Below are 22,668 nucleotides of genomic sequence, written 5' to 3'. Positions count from 1 at the left end.
ACTAGCCTCTTTAATTAGTAAGAGTCATGTTGACTTGATCCTTAGTGATGTTGCTCACAGTGTCTCATTCTACACTGGAAAGCATGAGAGACAGAAAATGAGTGTGAGGGGGAGGGAAGGAAGAGAGGGATGCGGGGGGTGAACGCTCATGCACTGGGATGGGGCAAGAACAGGGAACTCACAGGAAGGATGGGGGAAACAAAATAGTATGAGATGTGTTTGTCTTTTATTCATTGAGAAAAGTATTCTAAAATGATAAATCAGCATTACTTCATATATTATTGTTATCGATAATAAAACAACACAATCTCTGTTTTATAACTGTAGATAAAAATGTAAGTGTTTGAGGGTGAAGAAAGGAGTTTTCAATAAAAATCTTACACTGCAAAAACTGTATTTGGAACTACAGAGGAACACTGCTTGCTAAAGGACTTAAGTTTCAGGTATATTCTTCCTGAACGCTCTAGAAGCTAAAACTGTGCTACCTCTAAGGCATGGACCTTTGAATATTTTATCACGGAAAAGTGCAACTGTGAGCTGTTTGGTTTGAAGCAATTTAAACACAGTCAAGTATTTAAAAGAGCTTTCTTTTATGCTGTGGGATGCAAGGTAAGAATTATAACTGAAAGCTGATCTTAAGAACTGATATTTTTAAAAAGTAAATAGTTTATTGATTTATAAAAATAGCCATACAAACAAACACTGGGTTTATGAAAATCTTTAGAAACACATTATTAAAATATGCTCTAGATACAGTTGAAATAAAATTATTTTTCCTTCTTTTTCCTTAACACCTGACTGAGGGCATCCAGGTCTAGTGTTGGCCTTTTAATTTCAAACTCCATGTTCACCACTGACATCAATGACAGAATAGTAAAAGTGCTTTACTAAATAAGCATCAACGTGTTAGAAAGAGGTGCTAGGGGCACCTGGGTGGCTCAGTTGGTTAAGCGTCCGACTTTGGCTCAGGTCATGATCTCATAGTTGTGAGTTCGAGCCCTGCATCGGGCTCTGTGCTGACAGCTCAGAACCTAGAGCTTGCTTTGGATTCTGTGTCTCCCCCCTCTGCCCCTCCCCTGCTTGAACTCTATCTCTCTGTCTCTCTCTCAAAAATAAACATTAAAAAAATTTTTTTTAAAGAAAGAGTACTAAAACACTTTAGAGATTTTAATCACCAGACCAAATAATAAACCTGTGAGAACACACTAGTACATTTATTAATACAAGGAACAGGACATTTTAGAATGTATAGATATTAAGAAAATGTTGTTAAAAGATTAAACATGGAATTTCAAGAACTAATTTAGCTTATTTGTAGTACTCAGCCTTGACTAATAGATCAACCAAAAATATCAGCTGTAAATTGTTCTATACAGAAATTTTCTTCTTCTGCAGGACCCTCTAAAATGTTTTTGTTACTATACTTTGAAAGTAGTCAAAAAGGAAAGATACACTTTTCTGCTTTTTTTTAAAATTTCTTTTTAATGTTCGTTTATTTTTGAGAAAGGGAGAAAGAGCATGAGAGGGGCAGAGAGAAAAGGAGACACAGAATCCAAAGCAGGCTCCAGGCTCAGACCTGTCAGGAGAACCTGACATGGGGCTCACGGGGCTCAAACTCATGAACCATGAGATCATGACCTGAGCCGAAGTCGGACAGTTAGCCAAATGAGCCACCCAGGCACTCCTGCTTTGTTTTGAATTTTAACAACATAACTTAGAAACAGCAACTTACTCAAAGAATAATTATCATTAATATCTGTTTTCTCAGTGAAACAGGTTCACAAGAAATATGTAACATATTGGTGTATTATCTTTAATTTTTTTAAGTTTATTTATTTTGAGAGAGAGAGAAAGAGAGAAAATGAGTGGAGGAGGGACAAAGAGAGAAGGGGAAAAAGGATCCAAGGGGGGCTTCTGTGGTGTCAGCAGAAAGCCCAATATGGGGCTCGAACCCACAATCTGCGGATCACGACCTGAGCTGAAGTCAGATACTTAACCAACTAAGCCACCCAGGTGCCCCTATATTAACTTATTTTTTTTTTCAACGTTTTTTATTTATTTTTGGGACAGAGAGAGACAGAGCATGAACAGGGGAGGGGCAGAGAGAGAGGGAGACACAGAATCAGAAACAGGCTCCAGGCTCTGAGCCGTCAGCCCAGAGCCTGACGCGGGGCTCGAACTCACGGACCGCGAGATCGTGACCTGGCTGAAGTCGGACGTTTAACCGACTGCGCCACCCAGGCGCCCCTATTAACTTATCTTTAAAGAGACAATATTTAAAAGACATTTTATTTCTTAACAGTTTTATGTTTAAATAAACTTTTAAAACACATGTAAAAAGAAGCATGACAAAAACTCAGATCATCATTTAAATGTGCAATTCATCCAATTAAGGATAGAGGAGCACTCTTGAATTACTAAATCCAAAATCCAAAATGGTGTTCTCAGAGTGCCACCTTCTGGTGAATATGCCTTTCCTTGTTGGAAAAAAAAAAAAAAAAAGAAACTGAATGCTTGCTAATAAATATGGAAAAACCCCTTTCATATATTAACAATATTTGTTTTATTTTCAAAGAATTTATTACAATATTGCTATTTTGGGCCTGAGGTTTAAAAACTAAAGAAAAATTCAGCTATCTAATTTTTTTTTAATTTTTTAATGTTTATTTATTTTGGAGAGATGGGGAGGTATCGGGGAGGGGTGTTGCGGAGAAACAGATAGAAGGAGACAAGGAATTCGAAAAAGGCTCTAGGCTCTGAGCCATCAGCACACAGCTCCACTCGGGGCTTAAACCCACACACTGAGATCATGACCTGAGCCGAAGTTCGACACCCAAACGACCAAGCCACCCAGGCGCCCCGAAAAATTCAGTTATTTAAAACAACAGTTCATATTTCTTTCCCTAAATATTATAATTACAAAAGAAATACTTCTGGAAACACCTAACATTCAAGTAAAAAATTTTTTATTGAATTCCTCAGGTCAAACCTAGTTAGCCAAATTAGCTCAATGACTGAACCAAACATTCTAGCTCTCGATGAACAAAGGCAATAATCTCTGTACCTTTGTGCGTGGACTTAAGGAAAAAATATATAAAACTAATCATCTTGTGACTGGAAAGTAAAGTACCTTCACTTTCTTCCTGTGAGAAAGTGAACTTAATAAAGACTGCATCAGATAAAGCAAAGCACAGACCTGGTTCTAAACCCCCATGCTCCTTATTACCTGTCTGACCTTGAGTCATTTACTTAACCCAAGTCTCTATTTTACCTTTAACATGGGAATAAGAGCCCTCTCTCAAAACTGTTGTGAGGACCAAGTTAGATAAAATATTTGAAGCACCTAAAATGGTCTAAGTATGGGAAGCACATATACTTGAAACTACCCTTTCCATTTTTTCTTCCATAGCTGTCTATTGAAGAGACTGAGACAGACAGACAGACAGACATTACTGGGGGGTAGGGTGGGGTGGATGGAAGGCATGAGGCAGTTACTCCACTCCATCAGTTTTATGGAGTTCAAATGAACAGTTTATAATCTTCCATCCTTCAGGTAAGCTATTTATCATTGTAAAATAAAACTGGCTGTTAAGTTCCTTTAAGGATTGCCATAAAATCTTAGTCCACAATAGGCATTCCATCAGCATTTGTTGAGTGCATGAGTGAAAGCAGGATGAGGTTCGTCTGTAGACCTACAGAGGAACTCAAGTAAGTACAACCCTCCATGTTGCACCAGGATGGAGCTTATCAGCTGTGTTCTCAGGACATAACAGCGGGATGTTCTAATAGGAAGCTACTAGAAATTTGAAACTTAATGTGAGCCCCTTGACACTTTATTTACTTTATGTCTCCTGGAGGGGAAGAAAAGGAATTGTTAACCATCGTATTTTGGGGGGGGGGGGGCAGGGGTGGGTTAAAGAAACAATTTTCCAAATTTGATGTGTCTTCTTATGCATCATAAGTATCACTACTCTCAGCAGCTCAAATGACAACCTACTGTTTGATTTACATTTTTAAACTTGTGATATCAGGGGCCTGAAACTTGAATTTGGGTATAGAGAGAAAGCATTCTAATTACTGCCAGCAGGAAGCTTCACAGAAAGTACCATTCCATATGCTTAATGGAATTAAGCTCAAGCCAGTTCAGTAAACGTCCAAAAGCATAAGCTTCCTAATCAGAAATCCCTGGACAAGGGAAAACTTGTAAGATACTCATTAAGGCTTTTAAGCACTAAGAGATAAAACGTGGATTCATGGAGTAGGACTGAGGATACACTGCCTTGCATATTTGTCAGGTTTCTGCCAAGGATTCTGGCAAGGGAGGCTCAGCAGTAGGACGGTCAGGGACCCTGAGTCTATCAAATAAACTCAAATGTCCTCATCTCTGGTTCTCACCATCCTACTCTTTCCCAATAAGTAATCTACCTTTCACATAACAGATCTGGCAAGGCTAGCAATTAAATTACATTGCAGTTTGGCAACCCACTGAATCAGACGCTATCACTCATTTTTGGCTACATCCAACTTGTAGCTACGAGAAATAAGAGGCTTTTTGATTGCGGTCACAAGGGCTCCTTACTCCTCTGACCATGTCTTGAGCTAGTTTTCAACTCTGAACTAAGCCATTTCATTCCTTTATTTCTCTAGTGCCTTTGAAAGAATTCAGCCCATCTCATACCCTTTTATCCCAGATCCTACCATATTATCTTATTCCAGCAGCCACTGGGTCCACCAAAAGATTGCCTGTAAAATAAGACTCTTCATTCCAGGAGACCAAGGGCATAATTTAAGTGATTTGTGTACTGTATGCCAGGTACCATGAATGTTCCATTTTCAAATGGTAACTAGATTTTCATTATTCTCAAACCCAACTGGTTTATATGGTCATATAAACAATCCTAGTTCCATATTTGAGGTGTTTATACATTTATTCAGAGTTCAGTGCAAAAATCCTTCTAGGTATATTAGGCGAAAAAGACACTTAATGTAGGGAATTCAGTGATTGAAACAGCATCAGAAGGTCTGGGGTAGCACACCCTAAGTTGAGCTTTCAGGAGAGACTTCTAAGACACTGTGGAACTGAACTTCCAGGAGCATGTCTACTCCTGCCCCAATCAGAACAAAAGGATACACCACTATAACTGTGCATTCAAGAACACACTATAGTGGCAGTGATTCTAGGGCTCAGAGAGCCACCATCATCACTGCCCCTGGACACCTATCAAACTGATGACCAGACATTAAGTCCTGCTGGAAAAGGAAAAAAAGTCACATGTTCATGATCTTGCCTGACAGCAGAAACCGCTAAGATGGCGAGAAGGTGGCTGCTGTTTCACTTACACTTTCCAAACCGCAAATGAGTGTTTATAGTCGTCTAAATCCAATTCACTGCCAAAAAACTAGATGCTATGGAGTCTGAGAGATGGGGTTTTTAGCTTTCCAGCTCACTAGAAAGAAGTGAGATGTATGGTGCCGAGTGGTCATATTTATGAAAGAAAGAAAGAAAGAAAGAAAAGAAAAGAAAAGAAAAGAAAAGAAAAGAAAAGAAAAGAAAAGAAAAGGAAAGAAAAGAAATAGAAAGAAAGAAAGACAGAAAGACTCCTAAGTTTCTCATCTGAGCAACCAGCGGAATGGTATTTATGTCTACTAAGATGGGGTTAGACTACAAAAGGAAAGTTTTGTGGAGAAGTTCAAGAGTGCATTTCTCTGCCTGTAAGGAATACACACAAAACTCATAAGGGTCAAAAGTCAAGTTTGGGAGCGAGTGCGGTATACATGAAGAATGATTATCTACTTCTTTCACCTCCAGATGGCATGAAATTAACTGGTTTTCATCCCTGAATGTTAGGAAGGGGGCCAAGAGATTCCCTAGAAATGTTTGCAAGTGTCTACAAAGAGAGGAAGCTAACATCTTCACCAACTGGAACTCTGCTCCATCACTGGGTGCACTGACCTCCTCTAGTGCTACCAGAGCAGGGAAAGAACACTGGGAGAAAACAGTTGGTGGGATGACCAGGTGAAGAAGGGGCAAAGAGCATGTGCTCAAGGTTAATAAGAGGTACAGAAGATAGATACCCCCTTCCTGCAAGCCCTAGATGAAATCAAGACTTACGAAATACTGCTGTAGCAGAGAGTAGAAACACACGCAAGAGAGAAATGTGGTAATAGCCACCATGGAAGGTCAGGCTGAAGGTTGAAGGTGCCAGATCTCACGAAGGATGAACAAACCTGGAAGAGATGCTCAACACAGAATCTCTTAGCAGCCAGGGCTCATCCAGGGGTCTTCACCTGTCCACACTGAGTCAATCTGTGGACTTCAACTGTCCACAACTGATGAAAAAGCTAGACCAGTTGTGATGACCAACAGTAAAGATATAGTGCTTGGACACCACTCACAGGAGGTTGTCCATCTTATGACCACTGATGAAAAGGACAGCCAATTTGGCTGGATCAGTTATATCAGTAAATCCTCTCTCACTCTTGCCCTCTCTCTTTCTCTCCCTCTTCCTATCTTTCTCCCCCTTCCTCCCTCTCCCTTATTCTCTTTGACCCAGCACCAGGCAACAAGCCCAGGAAGTAGAGACATAGCATGGGAGAGCAGTCCCACATCTCCCCAACACTGCAACCTCAGGTTTACCTACCCTGTGCAGAGGAGAAGAGCTTTGGATAGAACATGAGATTGAGGTTTTGAAACAGGTGTAGCTAAGTCTTTATAGGCAAAAGTATATTAATGGTGACTGAAAAATTTCTGGAATTAGATCAAAAGGTTAATAAATCTCACTCCTCTTGAGAAAGGATCTTTGGTAGCAGGTATCAAAACATGTAATTATCCTTTACATTCTAGATTTAACCTCGGAGACTTTTCTCTTGCCTGGTTCTAGAAGAACCTTTATTAGGAATTCCTCAGATGCAAAGTGATGGCTTTTTGTATCAAACACTTAATCTAATGACGTCTCTACTACACAAGTCAACTCACTCGACTTCCTGAGCGAATATAGATTGATGTTTATTTTCAAAGCTTTGGAGAGTATGGACAAAAGCTGTCCTGAATACTAGCATATTGAGAAAAAGAAAATGGAAAGCCAGTTCAGGAAGACAATCAGGTCTTACAGCAAAAGTAAAGGAAGTGTCACCCAAAAGAAACTGCTTATTTGGGAATAAGAGTAAGTTATGTTTTGTTATGTTTTGTCTGCTTTCCTTAAAAAAAGAAAAAACATATTGTGTTTTGTCAGTTTTAGGTGTACTTGTTTGTTTTTAATTCAGCAGTGTGATAGAATTGAAAATCTTCCTCCTTAATTTACTAGTCCCAGTATAGCTGCCCTTTTCTAGGCATTATAATATTTATAAAATTTCCTTAGCAATATGAGGTTTTGAAGAGTATTTTGATCAGATACAAAAAAAATAACGGATTTTTTATTTTAAAAATTATCTTAACTAGGAGAATACAAACATCTACCTTTTGCTTTTGCGGCAGCCAAAAAAAATCTACTTCATCCTTTTCCAAATGAAAACGTGTACATTTTACAAGGGGTTTGCCCCATTGTAAGGAAACAATATATGAAAGGCTAAATTTTTTAAATACGTTAGAGATGATTAAATGTATTACAGTGTGACTCACTATAGGTCCTTTAAATATAGACTTCCAGTGTGATTAATTTTACAAAAGTTTAGGTTATACAGAGATTTGTTTCAAGTATTATTACATAAAATGAAATAAACTTATTCAACCCATGTCTATCTTTCTGAATATTTTCCTAGCAGATAGATAGTTGATGTTGATATAGTATTGTTAGTATTTAGGATTATAGTCACAGTTTTCAAAGTTTAAGTAATAAAATTATGTGTATTTGTATTTTAGGGTAGGAAAATTTTAAGATAGTACTCATCCTACCTTATAATATTGTATTTGATCAAAAACACCAATGGATAAATTTACATTCATTTAACGACTATAATTTAATAACTAATATTTCTTCTATTTTAATGTTAACTTCCTGGTAACATACACACTGTGCTTTGCGGGCAGTAAATGTCTTTTGAATTGAACAAAAAAAATCGTATCTTTTTCACTGTTACTAGTATTTACCAAATTCCATCCTTAACTAAAATTGTAAGTTCTCCTCCACAGTATTTGTGTTTTGACTGATTGATTGCATTTTGTTTGTATTTATTGGTCTCTTTAAATTTAACTTTGCAACTCATCTTTTTTTAGATGCCTAAAGAGAAACAATGATTGAGTGGCACGCTAGCATGTTTCCACCACAGTGTATCTCAGTGGTGGTGCAGCCGATAACAAAGGGACATAGAATAGAGGGGGACATTGAGCTCTGTGTACAGTGTCTTCCTAGCAGAGCATCCGTAGGCACCACTAATAGAACCATAGGTCATCAAATAATTCAAATTACTTCGGACCTCAAGGATATCAGAAGATATCTAGTTAGTTTTGATATTTCTTGCTCCTGGGATTCTAAAATAATATCTGAAAAGTGAACATATGTGGGGGAAGAGAAAATGACTTATTCGGGTTGTTTTGAAAAAAATCACGTCACTTCAACTGAATAATTACATTCTCAGAGATTTTTACCTACTTGTATGACACTTTTCATTGTATCTCTCCATGTTTTATCCACAGCTGTAAATCGTCTTCCTTCCTCGGGCATTTGAGACATGATGTCTGGAGAACTGAAAATAGGCTCCAAATATAGCCATGTGGCTTGGACTTTGAGCCATTCATCCAGAATTTCTTGAAGCAGCAGGAGCTTGCCCTCCCATTCTCTGAGAAGCAAAACACAGTGGTTCAACAGCAAATCAAGCAATGTTTCATATGACAAAACTCACAACGATGCCTAGATTGTCAATCTTGTATGCTGTGCTCTTATTTCCATTTTCATTCATCCACCTACCGTCATTCAATGATAAATCACCAAATTGGTTGTACAAAATATGTCTTAGAATAATAGCATCAATGTTTATGTTGATACTAAAACACACATTCAGATATAACTACCTACAAATGGGGTGGTTTCTGTATATGTTATAGCAATAAACCTTTCTGCAATTCAATTCCATGGCTAGGGGGTACAAATTGAAAAATTAGATTTTGGGGACAGTAATGATGTTCTCAGCGAAGGGCACTCTGAACTTCTTAGGAAAGGTAGTTACATCCATGACTCATTTCCTTTAACATTCTTTTTAAAAAACAAAATTGAGCCCCAAAAAACCTTTATTTCCAGAATACAGTATTTCAATTCATAAGATGTAACTGGCCTTTAAAGAAAAATCTACATAATCTAAAATATAATAGTGTGTCATTCATGAGTAGGAAGCATTTTTAACCTGCATTCATTTCTAAATATGGAGAACAAAAATAATGACAAGTTTTCCTCAAGAATAAATATCATAATGATACCATAAACTAATAATTTCATTAAGTACATTCTAAGGTCTCTGTATGGATTTGCTCCCACTTCATAATCCTACAGAGTCCAGTATAATATCTGTTTACCAATGGGGAGACTAAGGTACATAGAGGTAAGTACCAGGTTTAAGTTCAGTAATAAATAATAGACCCAGATCTGAACCCAGAGAACTGCAACCACAATGCTACAAGAGATAACATAGCCATCAAGAAGAATGATTGGTTAATGGCAACAGAACTTAGAGATGGGATAGCTTTATGTGTATATTAATACATTACTCATCACTTATAATTAGTGATCTGTAATTTTAGATTGTTAAAACAAAGATATATAAATAGAAGTTTCTAAAAGTCACTGGGCATTATCAAATGCTTTTCCAAAGTACTTCCTTGCAACATTTATCAATGAATTTGTTTAACCTCCTTTTATAAGAAGAAATGAATGCCTCTACCTTCTGTTGTTCTTTCCTTTTGCTCCATCTAATCCCTGATGGATACAGAAAATTTCCTATGAGCTAATGATCGCATGCAGAGTCCTCAAAAATAGAATCTGAATATGCCACTTTTAGAGTAGTTTTTTTTTAATTTTTTAACATATCTTTATTATTTTTGAGAGACAGAGTGCAAGTGGGGGAGGAACAGAGAGAGAGGGAGACAGAATCTGAAGCAGGCTCCAGGCTCTTAGCTGTCAGCACAAAGCCCGATGCAGGGCTTGAACTCATGAACTGTGAGATCATGACCTGAGCATAAGTCAGATGCTTAACCGACTGAGCCACCCAGACGCCCCACTTTTAGAGTAGTTTTAAAAATTATTCTTGACGAACATTTGGGAGCAAGCAAGGTAGAAGGCAGAGCAACCCAGAGTGACTGGGCCAAAGTCAGGGCATACTCGAGTTTAGGATAATTCATTAATAACCAGAGGCAGATACTACCAAGCAGTTAGCTTTCCCTTGTCATACAAATTCACACTGAAGATGGTAGTCTGATTTGGATTTACTTTTATTTTTTAAGTTTATTTCTTTGAGAGAGAGAGAGAGAGAGAGAGAGCATGTACACATGAGCAGGGAAAGGCAGAGAGAGAGGGAGAAAGAAAATCCCTCAGAGCCTGACACGGGGCTCGAACTCATGAACCATGAGATCATGACCTGAACCAAAATCAAGAGTTGGATGCTCAACCAACTGAGCCACCCAGGTGCCCCAGGATTTACTCTCATTTTTAAGGTAAAATATAAACTGCTTAATACAAATCACAGAAATTTAAAAAATGGACAGGACAAGGATTTAATATAATCATCCATGTCAGATGCCTGAAACTCCAGACTAGAGTCATAATATTCATACTTCTGCACTTACCCAGCCATCCATCTTGTACAGGAGTGAAAATTACAATCAACTTTCAAGGATCATCTACCCTAACCTAATTAGTATATTTGGAAAATGACATTATCTTCAATTTCATAGTTTATGTGTTCTACAAACTACGTACATAGATGTGAAATGATTTTTGAGTCAAACATATAGGATCAGATTGTAGGCAATAAAAATGAATATCTGGAGGCTGATTGTCCACTACCTTTGTTATGACTATAGACCATAGCAAAGGAATAAGTACTATTCCAAAAGCAAAGAAGGTTATTAAACCTTACAAACTACTCTTTAAAATATTAAGTATGAACTGCAGAATCGATTTTCAAAAAGAACTGTATATTACCTACAAGTTACAATTTTGATAACAGCATTGACGCGTCATATAAATATTACGTTACCTTATTTGTTTTTCGTAAGGCTTAATGAAAGGAGATCCTCGCATAGTTTGTGTTTTAATAATGTGGTCATCCAACAACATCTGAATTTCATCAACTGATGACAAAATAAATGTCCCACTTTCTCTATAAGGAAGAATGACAAATTCCATTGCATCCCACTCATCAGTCATCTTGTCCATGGCCTTTTCGAGAGAATACTCTTTGCTAGCTGCTTCACTAATACCTTCAAATCTATCTAAATATGGTTCCAAATTCATGTCTAAAAAAGAGAAGACGGTGGAGTCATCTGCTGGCTGCAGTGGGTAACCAACAACATTGGACATGGCCTCCCAGTGCCTGGGGCGCAAACCAGGATTACAGATCACCTGAATGAGAGGAATGTGCTGCTTGAAATCTTCCACCTTTGCTTTTACTTTTTTTGTCATTGCCAATGCATTTGGAGAATCATGGAAGGTTTTTTCCAGTTTATACAGTCCTCTCCAGTAATTTCCAACATCTATTTCTACTTGGTCTGGATTCACCTTATGATATGGTCCTTCAGTCCATCCTCGGTATTTGTTGCTAAATTCAACAGCAGTTTCATAAAGACGAAGATAAGGGTTCAAACCATCTTGGATTTTCTTGCGTTGAGGATATATTGATGGTAGCCAACCAAAAGCCTCTTCTTCAGCATTAAATTGCTCAATCTAGAATGACAGATATTAGATATATTATTCTGGAAGTGAATGATAATCAGGATTAATTTTTTAAATATTTTTATCAAATGTGACCCCAAAACCCTCACTAAACCCCAAAGTTAAACTTAAATCTGGCCATAATCCAGAAATACTGAGCAGTAATCTCTGTTTTCTATTTCTTTTTTACTACATTTTCCAGAGAACACTATCTGGTTAGGTTAGTTAAAATAGTAACAATATATATAAAGAAATCTTTGCCCATCCAGATATATTGAGGATAGAGTATCATTTATTAACGAACAAGAACTTAAGTATTTTCAATACGTATAGGATTGTATCAGGTACTGTGGAAAACAGAGGAAAAAAGTACTATATTGCAAAATACCAACTCCCAGGAGTCAGTTGCAACTGTTCAACAATAAAATATGGCAGTAGAAAAGAGGTCTTGGATTAGTAGCTCTTTAATATAAATGAATAGTATATACTGAAAATGCTACAACACTACAACTTAGAGGCAAGGGATCATGGTGAATAGATGCTTACATAGAGAAGACGAGTCTTGAAGATGTGTAGGATAAGAAGAGGCCAAGAAAGCATTAATTTCCTTTTTGTTTAGCAGTGAAGTATGTGAGGATATGGGTGGTTTAGAGGAGAAATGTATAGAATCGAAAAGTGTGAGTTAGGTATATAAATTACACAGGTTACCCAAAATTCCAGTGGCTATAGAATTTTAAAACTACAGTTTCTCTTTTCTCAACATGTGTTTACATATTTGTGACTATTATAAACTATTTAATTCCCTGAACTGATACTAAAATCTTTCAATGTAAGAAAAATGGGAAAGCATCATAATATGGTCTGTTTTCATATTCCCCCTTTTTATAAAAAATGCAATTAAAAATCTCAAACATCTTATTTGGCAAAGGGTATGACTTTTCCCCCTCCAGCTTCTTCTGATGAGAAAGCTGACTTCTGACACAGCAATATTGGGAACAATGTGGCTTGATGGGAGAAGATAGGGCCTAATTTAAAAACGTGGCCACCAAATCTACACTGGCTTCTGTGAAGATAGGCAAACTTAAGTAGTAACCAGGTGCTAGCACATAATATAAATGATTAAATGACACAAAATTAAAAATAAGCAGATGGAGATAGAACTATCTCTCAAATAAAAGATGAAGGTCACTGGAATGTTATAACTATCAAAAGAAAAAAACAAAGCTGCTTCTCCTTGAAGCTTGTCTGTAAGATCTATTTTTGTCATTTGTTTTTTAAAATTTTAATTCCAGTAGAGTTAACCTATCGTATCATATTAGTTTTAGGGGTACAGTGTAGTGATATTTGTGCCATTTATATTATTCTGTAAAGGTAGTTACACTTATACTTGAATCTATTTTTAAAAGGCGAATACATGGTACAGGCTCAATGCTCTTTCTTTTCAACTAATTCATCCGTTTAAAAATTTTAAAATTATACCTTGTCTGCTGCTAAATCCAACTTTCCATTCAGTGTTTGAGCCTTTCTCAGGTATCGTTGTACATCCTGAAGGTCTCCGAAGGAGTAAAATTCTTCTGACTGTTTTGCATAACTCTCCAATTCCTCCACAAACCGTTCACACCGTAACTAGTACAAATAATATTTGTTGTTACAACTTTTTAAAGGCAAAACCCCTAGGCATCCCAAGAAAATTTAAATATTTATAAGGATTATCAGAATTATTATCATCACTGGCAAAATGTAAAGAAAGGAATGATCTGGAAGAGGGCAGGGATCTAAAACATGCAGAATTTTTAACAGTCAAGATTTAAAAATAATGGATTGAGATTCCTATAATTGACAAATTAGACAAAGTTAAACTTACACTATCAATGTAAGAAATTCTAACCAACAAAATAAGAATGTGTTAAACAATGGTATTATGCTTTAGTATGCTAAAGAATGTATGCTAACAAATGATTTAGAAGAATTTTTTAATTTATAATCATCAAGTATGGGGTTAAAAGAAAGTTCCACTTTTTTAAGGGCTATAAAGAGATCCCTGGCATTTTTATAAACAATGGAAAAAGACAGACTTTCTTTAATTGTGTTCTGAATTCAGTAGTTTTTCAACTTTCAATCCTAAAACAAAATATTCCAAGGTTATTTTCCTTGTCCTATGGGCTTTTTTTCACAGGAAATGTGCAAGGACAAGGTAAGTAAATCCAGATTTTAAAACCTAAAAACTATAGCCTTCCAATATAAAACAGGTTTGTTTTGTGTAATGAGAAAAGCTCATTACAAAATTGTCACTGGTAAGGCACTCCAAATTAAATGGCTCTTAAAAAAATACCTCTTAATAAAATATTCAAAGTCAAATCTGGGTTATTCAGAAATAGATTTTATATTTTATGGATTATCTAGGCTTATTTCTGTCTTCTTTAGTTCATGGCAATTTTACTGCGCTGGCTCAGTTGGGGAAGGAAAATGAGAGGATGAAATTCATCAATATTATGTGTAGTTTCCAGAATAGTAAACTTTGGGACGCTTGGGTGGCTCAGTCAGTTGAGCATCCGACTTCAGCTCAGGTCATGATCTCACGGTTCGTGAGTTCGAGCCCCGCATCGGGCTCTGTGCTGACAGCTCAAAGCCTGGAGCCTGTTTCAGATTCTGTGTCTCCCTCTCTCTCTGCCCCTCGCCCACTTGCGCTCTGTCTCCCTGTGTCTCAAAAATAAATGAACATTAAAAAAAAAAATTAGAATGGCAAACTTTACAACAAAGTGTAGATAATTCTGGGCCACCTAGCAATTTTCTAAAAATCTATTATAGTGTAACTTCTTTGTCTAATACTATCATGATGTTTTCTACAGGTTTAGAAAATTCTGAAATGACCTAAATGTACAAGAGAAATATAGACTCCAGGTTGTTTTTGTTGTTTTTAAGTTTTGTTTTTTTGTTTTGTTTTTGAGAGAAAGCGTGTGCGTGCTCAAGTGGAAGAAGAGCAGAAAGAGACAGAATCCCAGGCAGCCTCCACACTCAGCACAGAGCCCGCACGCAGGGCTCAATCTCAGGAACAACAAGATCATGACCTGAGCCAAAATCAAGAGTCGAGTGCTCAACTAACTGAGCCACCCAGGTGCCCCTAGACTACAGGTTAAAATAAAGGTTTTTGTTTAAGCCTATTAATTATTCTCTAAACAACGATCCCGTGAATTAATTGTATTTTCTGTAATGTGATAGGAAGAGGCTAGACTTTCTACCAAAGGACATCTCTCCTGGCTGACCAGGACAAGTCTCTTCACTTTGGGAACCTCCGTTTCTTCATCTGTGAAATGAAACTGACAATACTAAACCGTTTATTGATACAATAGCTATGGAGTGCTCACACTGTTGTAGTGTGTCAGGCACTGCACCGGCCCATGGGTATAAGTGGAGGAAAGGAACAAATCAAACAGCCCTGCTGTCAAAGAGCTGACTGTCTACTGGGGAGATGCACCTGACGATAAGAACATAAACAATCAGGTACTTGGTCCAGTGGAGATGTGTTAAAAGTGTAATGGAAGCAGAGAGGCCGAATTGAGGTCTAATTGAGGGGAATTCTGAGAAAGTCAATCAGGTACACAGATAGACAAGAACGTGTGTGGGCCAGCTGTATGCTCACGAGCCAATGGAGAGAATGTGCAAGAGAGGAGAGGTGTAGGAAGGCAGGGACCTAAAAGTTGCTCAGGGTTGCTGACAAGTCAAGAACAAGGAGTGGAGGAGGTAGAAAATGAGGCTGGACAAGTAGACGAGGGGACATCCCAAATCATCCTCTATGAAAGACACACAAAATGGTAAGAGTTCCTGAATGTCAGAGCAAAGACTCTGGGCATAATTATCAGGTGAGTTTGAGTGACTATGAAGCGCTTCACCAAAAGAGCTTTGATGTTACACAGTAAAAATAACTCAAAAGAGTGCTATAAGCTGTATAAGATAAACACTATTTTTATTAATGGTCATTTGTGAGCAATATATTAGAAGTTTTTACCTTGAAAATCAAGAAAGGATACCATATCGATGCAGTATGTATACCCTCTTCTACTAAAATGATGATATGAGAGAGCTTACATATGTGACACCGTGAAACAGAGTTGACAATGCTATGTAAGAGGTTAAAACTTAAACATTTCCAGAAAATGAAAATAATTTAAAATATCTATGATGCCAACCTTAAGACCTTCTTGATATTGTTCTGTTTTTTCTTTAATGATTTTCCTGTGCTCATCAAAAATTTCGTCCATTCTTCCATACCATTGGAAAACATTATTATTTAGCCTGATGTCTGCTGGAGAGAAGTTAGTGCACTCGATGAGGAAGGCAAGGCAGTTTTTAGAATCCACCAGTCTCTGTTCCAATTCAACCATGTCAGTCGTCTGTACTTTCTGAATATAAGCCTGCAGGAAAATAAAAATTACAAATGGCATTTTAATGAACAGCTCAAGTCAAAAAAGAGGTTGTGGAGATGCTTCGCATAAATATGTAGAGACTTCTTAGCAGTGTAGACTTTTGGTTCAAGACAGGAGACGGCAGCACAGTTTACTTCTCATTGGTTCCAAGCACCTCCTCACAACAGCAGTGGGGAAAAAAATAGCAAATACTGGGCAACACATAAAAAATAAAACCATGGGGCACCTGGGTGGCTCAGTCGGTTGAGTGACTGACTTCGGCTCAGGTCATGATCTCATGGTCCGTGAGTTTGAGCCCCGCGTCGGGCTCTGTGCTGACAGCTCAGAGCCTGGAGCCTGCTTGGGATTCTGTATCTCCCTTTCTCTCTGCCCCTCTCCTGCTTGTGCTCTGTCTGTCTCTCTCTCTCAAAGAATAAAAATTATAAAAAAAAAAAAGGGCGCCTGGGTGGCGCAGTCGGTTAAGCGTCCGACTTCAGCCAGGTCACGATCTCGCGGTCCGTGAGTTCGAGCCCCGCGTCAGGCTCTGGGCTGATGGCTCGGAGCCTGGAGACTGTTTCCGATTCTGTGTCTCCCTCTCTCTCTGCCCCTCCCCCGTTCATGCTCTGTCTCTGTCTGTCCCAAAAATAAATAAAAATAAATAAATAAATAAATAAAAAAATTATAAAAAAAAAAAGAAAAGAAAAGAAAAGAAAAGAAAAGAAAAGAAAAGAAAAGGAAAGAAAAGAAAAGAAAAGAAAACCAGAGGGGCGCCCAGGTGGCTCAGTGGGCTAAGTGTCCGACTTTGGCTCAGATCATGATCTCTCAGTTTGTGAGTTCCAGTCCCACATCGGCCTCTGTGCTGACAGCTCAGAGCCAGGAGTCTGCTTCAGATTCTGTGTCTTCCCTCTCTCTCTCTACCCCTCCACTTTTCTGTCCCTCTCCTTCCCTCCCTCCCTCCCTCCCTCTCTCTCTCTCTCTCAAAAACAAATAAATATTAAAAAAAGAAAGAAATAAGAAAGAAAGAAAGAAAGAAAGAAAGAAAGAAAGAAAGAAAGAAAGAAAGAAAACCAGAGAATGTTATGGTTTTCTGGGAGAGATGAAGCAGATAATATCCTCCCTTCTTTCAGAATAGCATTTTGGGGCACCTACTATGGTGCCTGACATCGTACCAGGTGCTGGAAATTCTGTACCTGACGGGGTCAACAGACTGGGGCTCTGCCCTCAGAGACTTTCTGGACTAGCTGGGGAGACAACTGTTAGTCAAATCCCCACCACCGCAACAAATGTAAAAGTGCAAATTTGCAGCGGACACCAGCCCTACAACGCTTTCCTTAATGACAAAAACGAAAATACAGCTACGGGCAGATTTAATAAGAAATGGGCTACACCTGTATGACGAAAACTACAATACTTTATTGAAGGATAGGTTTACAGTTCTAAATAAATGTAGAAACATATGTTAAGATGTAATATTCTCAAGATGTAAACTCTCCTCCACTGAGGAGGATTTCAATCAAAATTTGAATTTCAACGGAAAGTGCAATGGCATTTCAATTACACGAAGAGCTCCAATATTTCACTTCCCCCAGTGGTGAAAACTCTGCCCGGTGGTGTCTTCTCAGGCTGACTGTGGCCATGTGACCTGCTTTGGCCAATGAGATGTTAGCTAATGTGGTACCCAGAGCAACTTGAAAAGCACGGACACCTGGACTTGCTTTTGTGTCTCCACGATGCCTTGAGAACACGCCCAGTGAGCCTGCCTGAGTGTAAGGAACAAGTGGAGCAGAGTCAAATTGCCAAAGAGAGTTACACCAGTCAACCCAACTGAGAACTAGCTGACCCAGTTGAGTGAGTGACCCACTCGTTACCAGAACTGGCTTGTGAGTACCCAGCCTGAATCACCAAACTTCAGACTCATGAGCTAAGAATAACAAAACAAAACAATGCATGATTTTAAGCCTCTTAACTTTTGGAGTGACTTGTTATTATATTATCATGTTGACAATAACAGCTGGGCAAAAAACAATTAACTTATACACATACGGCTATAAAAAGTTTATAAATAATACCTTCATTTCCATTAGTTCTGCTGTATTTGGAGGAGTGCTAAGAGCTTTTTCAGCTATCTTCTCAAATTCATCACATAATCTGAAACACCAAACAAAATTAATCTTAAGTAATTCAATTTTATTCCTAAATACATCCCTATATACTATTTAAATGTGCCATTGTAAATACTACTCAGTCATCAAAAAAAAAAAAAGAAAAAAAAAAGAAATCTTCCCATTTGCAACAATGTGGATAGAGCTAGAGTGTATTATGCTAAGTGAAATAAGTCAGTTAGAGAAAGACAAATACCATATGATGTCACTCATATGCGGAATTTAAGAAAGAAAACAGATGAACATATAGAAATGAGAAAAAGAAGGGGAAAAAAAAGGAAACAAGACCTAACAGACTCTTAATGATAGAGAACAAACTGAGGGTTGATGGAAGAAGGTGGTTGGGGGGGTGGGCTAGATGGGTGATGGGTATTAAGGAGGGCACTTGTCGTGATGAGCACTGACTGAGTGCTGTTTGTAAGCAACGAATCACTGAATTCCACTCCAAAAACCAATATTGCACTGTATGTTAACTAAATTTTTTTTTAAATGTGCCATTACATGAAAAATAAAGATACTCTTATCTGTATGATATCTAAAAAATTAAAAGCAAATTTGTGTCCATACTCATTCAATACACATTTAATGATCATCTATTGCATACCCAACTATAATATTAAGTGACAGAGATAGAGAAGTAGAGAAGATATAATAATGATTCTCAAGCAGTTCATAATACTATATAAAAGACAGGACCATAAACAATCACTTCTAATCTAGAATTTTAGGAGCCTTACCAGAGATTCAGTTGAGATAACACCAAAAAGGTGGTACTAAATAAGAGAGTGATTCACTCTACTTGCAGGGAATGGTTAAAATGGGTCTATATGTTCAGAAACCTCTGGTGATACGCAAATATCTCCTACTCATTTTGGTTGTGGCCAATATAATGAACTTACTGTGAGGTTAAAAAAAAAAAAAAAAGTAATGGAAGCTAAAAAAGTCCAGGTAAAATGTGTAGAAATTTCTTCAAGAAGATTGGCTGTGAGATGAAACAGAGAGAAATAACATGGTGATGAGGTTGGGTTGAAGTCGAGGGGAGGAGGTGGAAGACGAAAGAGGGTTTTGAACACGATTTTAAGTTTGAAAGGCAGAAGCCACAGCAAAGGAGAGATTTAAGTGAGATACAGAGGAGACGGATGACTGGCTGAACCAGCTCCAGAAGGATGGAGGGCAATGACGTTGAGCCCATAGGCAAAGAGAAGAACTTTGAGTGGTGTGATAGACTCTCACCCTCTGAAAAATGCAGAGACAAGAATGAGGGGTTCATACAGAGGTGAGTGGAGACATGTAGAGGCAAGAAGTTGAGGCATTCGTATCTAATGGCTCCGCTAATATTCCGGGTACGTCCTCTGTAAATCCGGTGAGTGTGGTGAGAGGTAGTATTAGGAGAAAAAGGGAAAACGTAGAACTGGTACGAGCTCAGAGGGCAGTTTGGAGGCAGGGAAAATAGCTATGAAGTTAAAATAAATATTTCGCTCAGCATGAAAAGCTACAAGTAAAAGACATTTTCAGTATTCTTCCACAACTTTTAGAAGAAAAGGTGATTTTACAGCTGACTACAGGATTCTAGTTCCTGGAGAATCTCTACACAAGTCCTCTTTCCTCAGAGTGTCTGTGAAAGGAACACAAATCAGTCCTAGTTGTTAAAATATACCATGCCATTTTCATACCTCACACCCTTCTACATGTTACCTTTTTCTACCTGGAATTCTTTTACTTACATTGTTCACCTGGCAGACTCCTACTACTCATCCTTCAGAATGAATTCACGTATTCTCTTCCTCTTTTTTTTTTTTTAAATTTTTTTTTCAACGTTTTTTATTTATTTTTCGGACAGAGAGAGACAGAGCATGAACGGGGGAGGGGCAGAGAGAGAGGGAGACACAGAATCGGAAACAGGCTCCAGGTTCCGAGCCATCAGCCCAGAGCCTGACGCGGGGCTCGAACTCACGGACCGCGAGATCGTGACCTGGCTGAAGTCGGACGCTTAACCGACTGCGCCACCCAGGCGCCCCTTCTCTTCCTCTTTGTAACTAGCTTTCCCTTGATTTTCCTCTCTTCCCCAACCTCCACGGTGAAAGAATTTCATCATTTCCTTCTCTGTTCTACTTCTGTAACTCACTACAATATTTACCGAGTCCTATTGTAATTTATCAGTTTGTTGTATGTCTATTTCCTCTACAATATTGTAACTTCCTTCAGCAGATTTGTTCATATTTAGAGTATAAGTACCTACTGTTGTGCCTAATACAAGCTTCCTTCAGGCTTTACACAACCTGAATATTCTTTTCAAGGATCTAATTTTTCCTCTAATCCTGTAACTGTTACAAAACTTCTGAGTGTTTGGTGGGGATGGGGGGGGGGGGATTTTCCACGTAACTGATACCAGAAAAGAGGTTCCAAGAGCAACACTAAAACCAGTTGTTGAAAGACTAGTTCTACTTCTTGCCTTAAATCAACAGGTATTCTGCTTTACATCTTTACATTCTGTGAGTTTATTTAACATGAGCCAGTTTTCCTAAAAATCTTCAGGTTAGTCAACAATTAAGTTTTAGGTAAGACAACAAGTTATCATAGCTTTAGAGAGTAATTACAGTAAGATGAAGTTCCAAATTTGAGGATCCATCAGGAGCCATGACAACTCCTGGGTAAATCCACTTTGAAAATCCAGTTTGTATACTGATTATACAAACTTATTGTTCACCTTAGTGAAGTCAGATAACACCCATCTTACATGTACAAACAAAACGTACATTTTAATACCCCCTTAACTGAGACAATTGGGAAGGCGCATTTGTGGTGAAAAATAATAATAGTCACAAAATAACAAAACCAAGTAGAAATAAGTTTGGCATGATCTTTTTGGAGGGTCACTGATGACACTGTTCTAATCCCTAATTTTATTTGAATGACAATTGGTTCTATCTAACATCCCCCTGAAAAAACTAATCAATATCACATAAATACCTTGTATTTACTTCCTGATGATTTCTGAACATTTTAGCTATAAGTCTTCCACAAATCATGTCTGCTCGCTTCACCAAAGCTCTGATTAATTCCTCACAGCGAATTTCAAACATTCCTAAACGGATAGTCTACAATGATAAATATTAAAAGCTTAATAAACATAAAAAGAAATAAAAAAGTCCCATACTTTTGCCTCTCTCACAATATTGGTTTTGTGTGTGCATGATCTAACAAGATTGAGTTTTTGTGGTTTGGTTTTTTTTTTTTTTTTAATATGATGCAGGCAGGATTTTCTAAACGCTCATTTGTATTTTACAACTATCTTCTGGGTAAATCTCCTTCAAGAGTTTGCTATCTTGGAAGCCAATTCTATTTCAGGACAACAAATGGATATAAGAACTTTGGAGAATCGAGTTATTGCAAAGTAGATAGTAAGGGATTTAAATGCTATAGATAGTAAGGGATTTAAATGCTATATTTGCTCTATACAAAGCAGGAATGCGTGCTTAGGGTGGAAAATGTGGAAACTATCAAAAAGGACAAAGGAAAATTTTAAATTACCAGTCTCTTACTAAACAGAAGCAATCACATTTTGGTATAATTACCATATTTTCCAAAGGATTTATAAACATTACAGCAAAAAAAAAAAAAATAATAAGTTCTTGGAATTTTTGAGGGCTCAAATCATGTAAGTACTTAAAAGTCAGGCTTGAAATACTAGACTTCCAGCCCTATAAGCACAAGAACCCTGTGCAGGGCTCGGCCATGTTTGGCACACGGAAAGACAGTATTTTCCCTGTTGAGAGTAACGGTCTGATTCTTTCACTGCATGGTCTACAAACACATCCTAATGAAATTGGGAAAAGATCGTTAGTTACAAAGAACAGCTGTGCAAGAATGGATCATTCACCTTTCTAGATGTGTACTGTATTTCCTCTATTAGTTTTTGGTACTTGCGAATTTCTTGTATTATTTTCTCATAATTATGATTTTCTTCAAGGAAAACATCAACATCTTGCTCGGCTTTTCTGGTGATCAGAAAGTTGTACTTGTCGTAGCATCTGAGGTGCTCCAGAGGTGCCACGCTCTCTCTCATTATCACCTCCCTCACCTTTTCTTTGTGGGCCTCAATAATTTCATTCAGAATTATCGGCTTCAAGGTTGTTGGTTTAGACTTACTTTCCTAAACAAAGGGAAAAATAACGTTCGTTTTGAAAAATAAATTTAGGTAGCCATAAATTTATCTTTATCTTTGCAAAAATGCCAATCGTACCA

The 22,668-nt window shown here is 37.7% G+C and overlaps 1 protein-coding gene across 3 annotated transcripts in view; it reads right to left on the bottom strand.

Annotated features, from left to right (window-relative positions):
- Positions 1-22,668, bottom strand: part of DNAH7 (dynein axonemal heavy chain 7) — a 265,127-nt gene that overhangs the window by 185,640 nt on the left and 56,819 nt on the right. For all 3 annotated transcript variants that reach the window (XM_058710674.1, XM_058710688.1, XM_058710679.1), the window contains 7 exons: positions 22,304-22,576; positions 21,394-21,521; positions 18,331-18,409; positions 16,046-16,270; positions 13,338-13,484; positions 11,185-11,870; positions 8,589-8,775 (listed from right to left, as the gene is read on the bottom strand). In XM_058710674.1, coding sequence (XP_058566657.1) covers positions 8,589-8,775; positions 11,185-11,870; positions 13,338-13,484; positions 16,046-16,270; positions 18,331-18,409; positions 21,394-21,521; positions 22,304-22,576 — 1,725 coding nt within the window. The remainder of the gene's footprint in view (positions 1-8,588; positions 8,776-11,184; positions 11,871-13,337; positions 13,485-16,045; positions 16,271-18,330; positions 18,410-21,393; positions 21,522-22,303; positions 22,577-22,668) is intronic.

The sequence above is a fragment of the Neofelis nebulosa genome, chromosome 2 (assembly GCF_028018385.1).
Source record: "Neofelis nebulosa isolate mNeoNeb1 chromosome 2, mNeoNeb1.pri, whole genome shotgun sequence".
Taxonomy (NCBI): Eukaryota; Metazoa; Chordata; class Mammalia; order Carnivora; family Felidae; genus Neofelis; species Neofelis nebulosa.
This window is presented reverse-complemented; position numbering and strand designations above follow the sequence as displayed.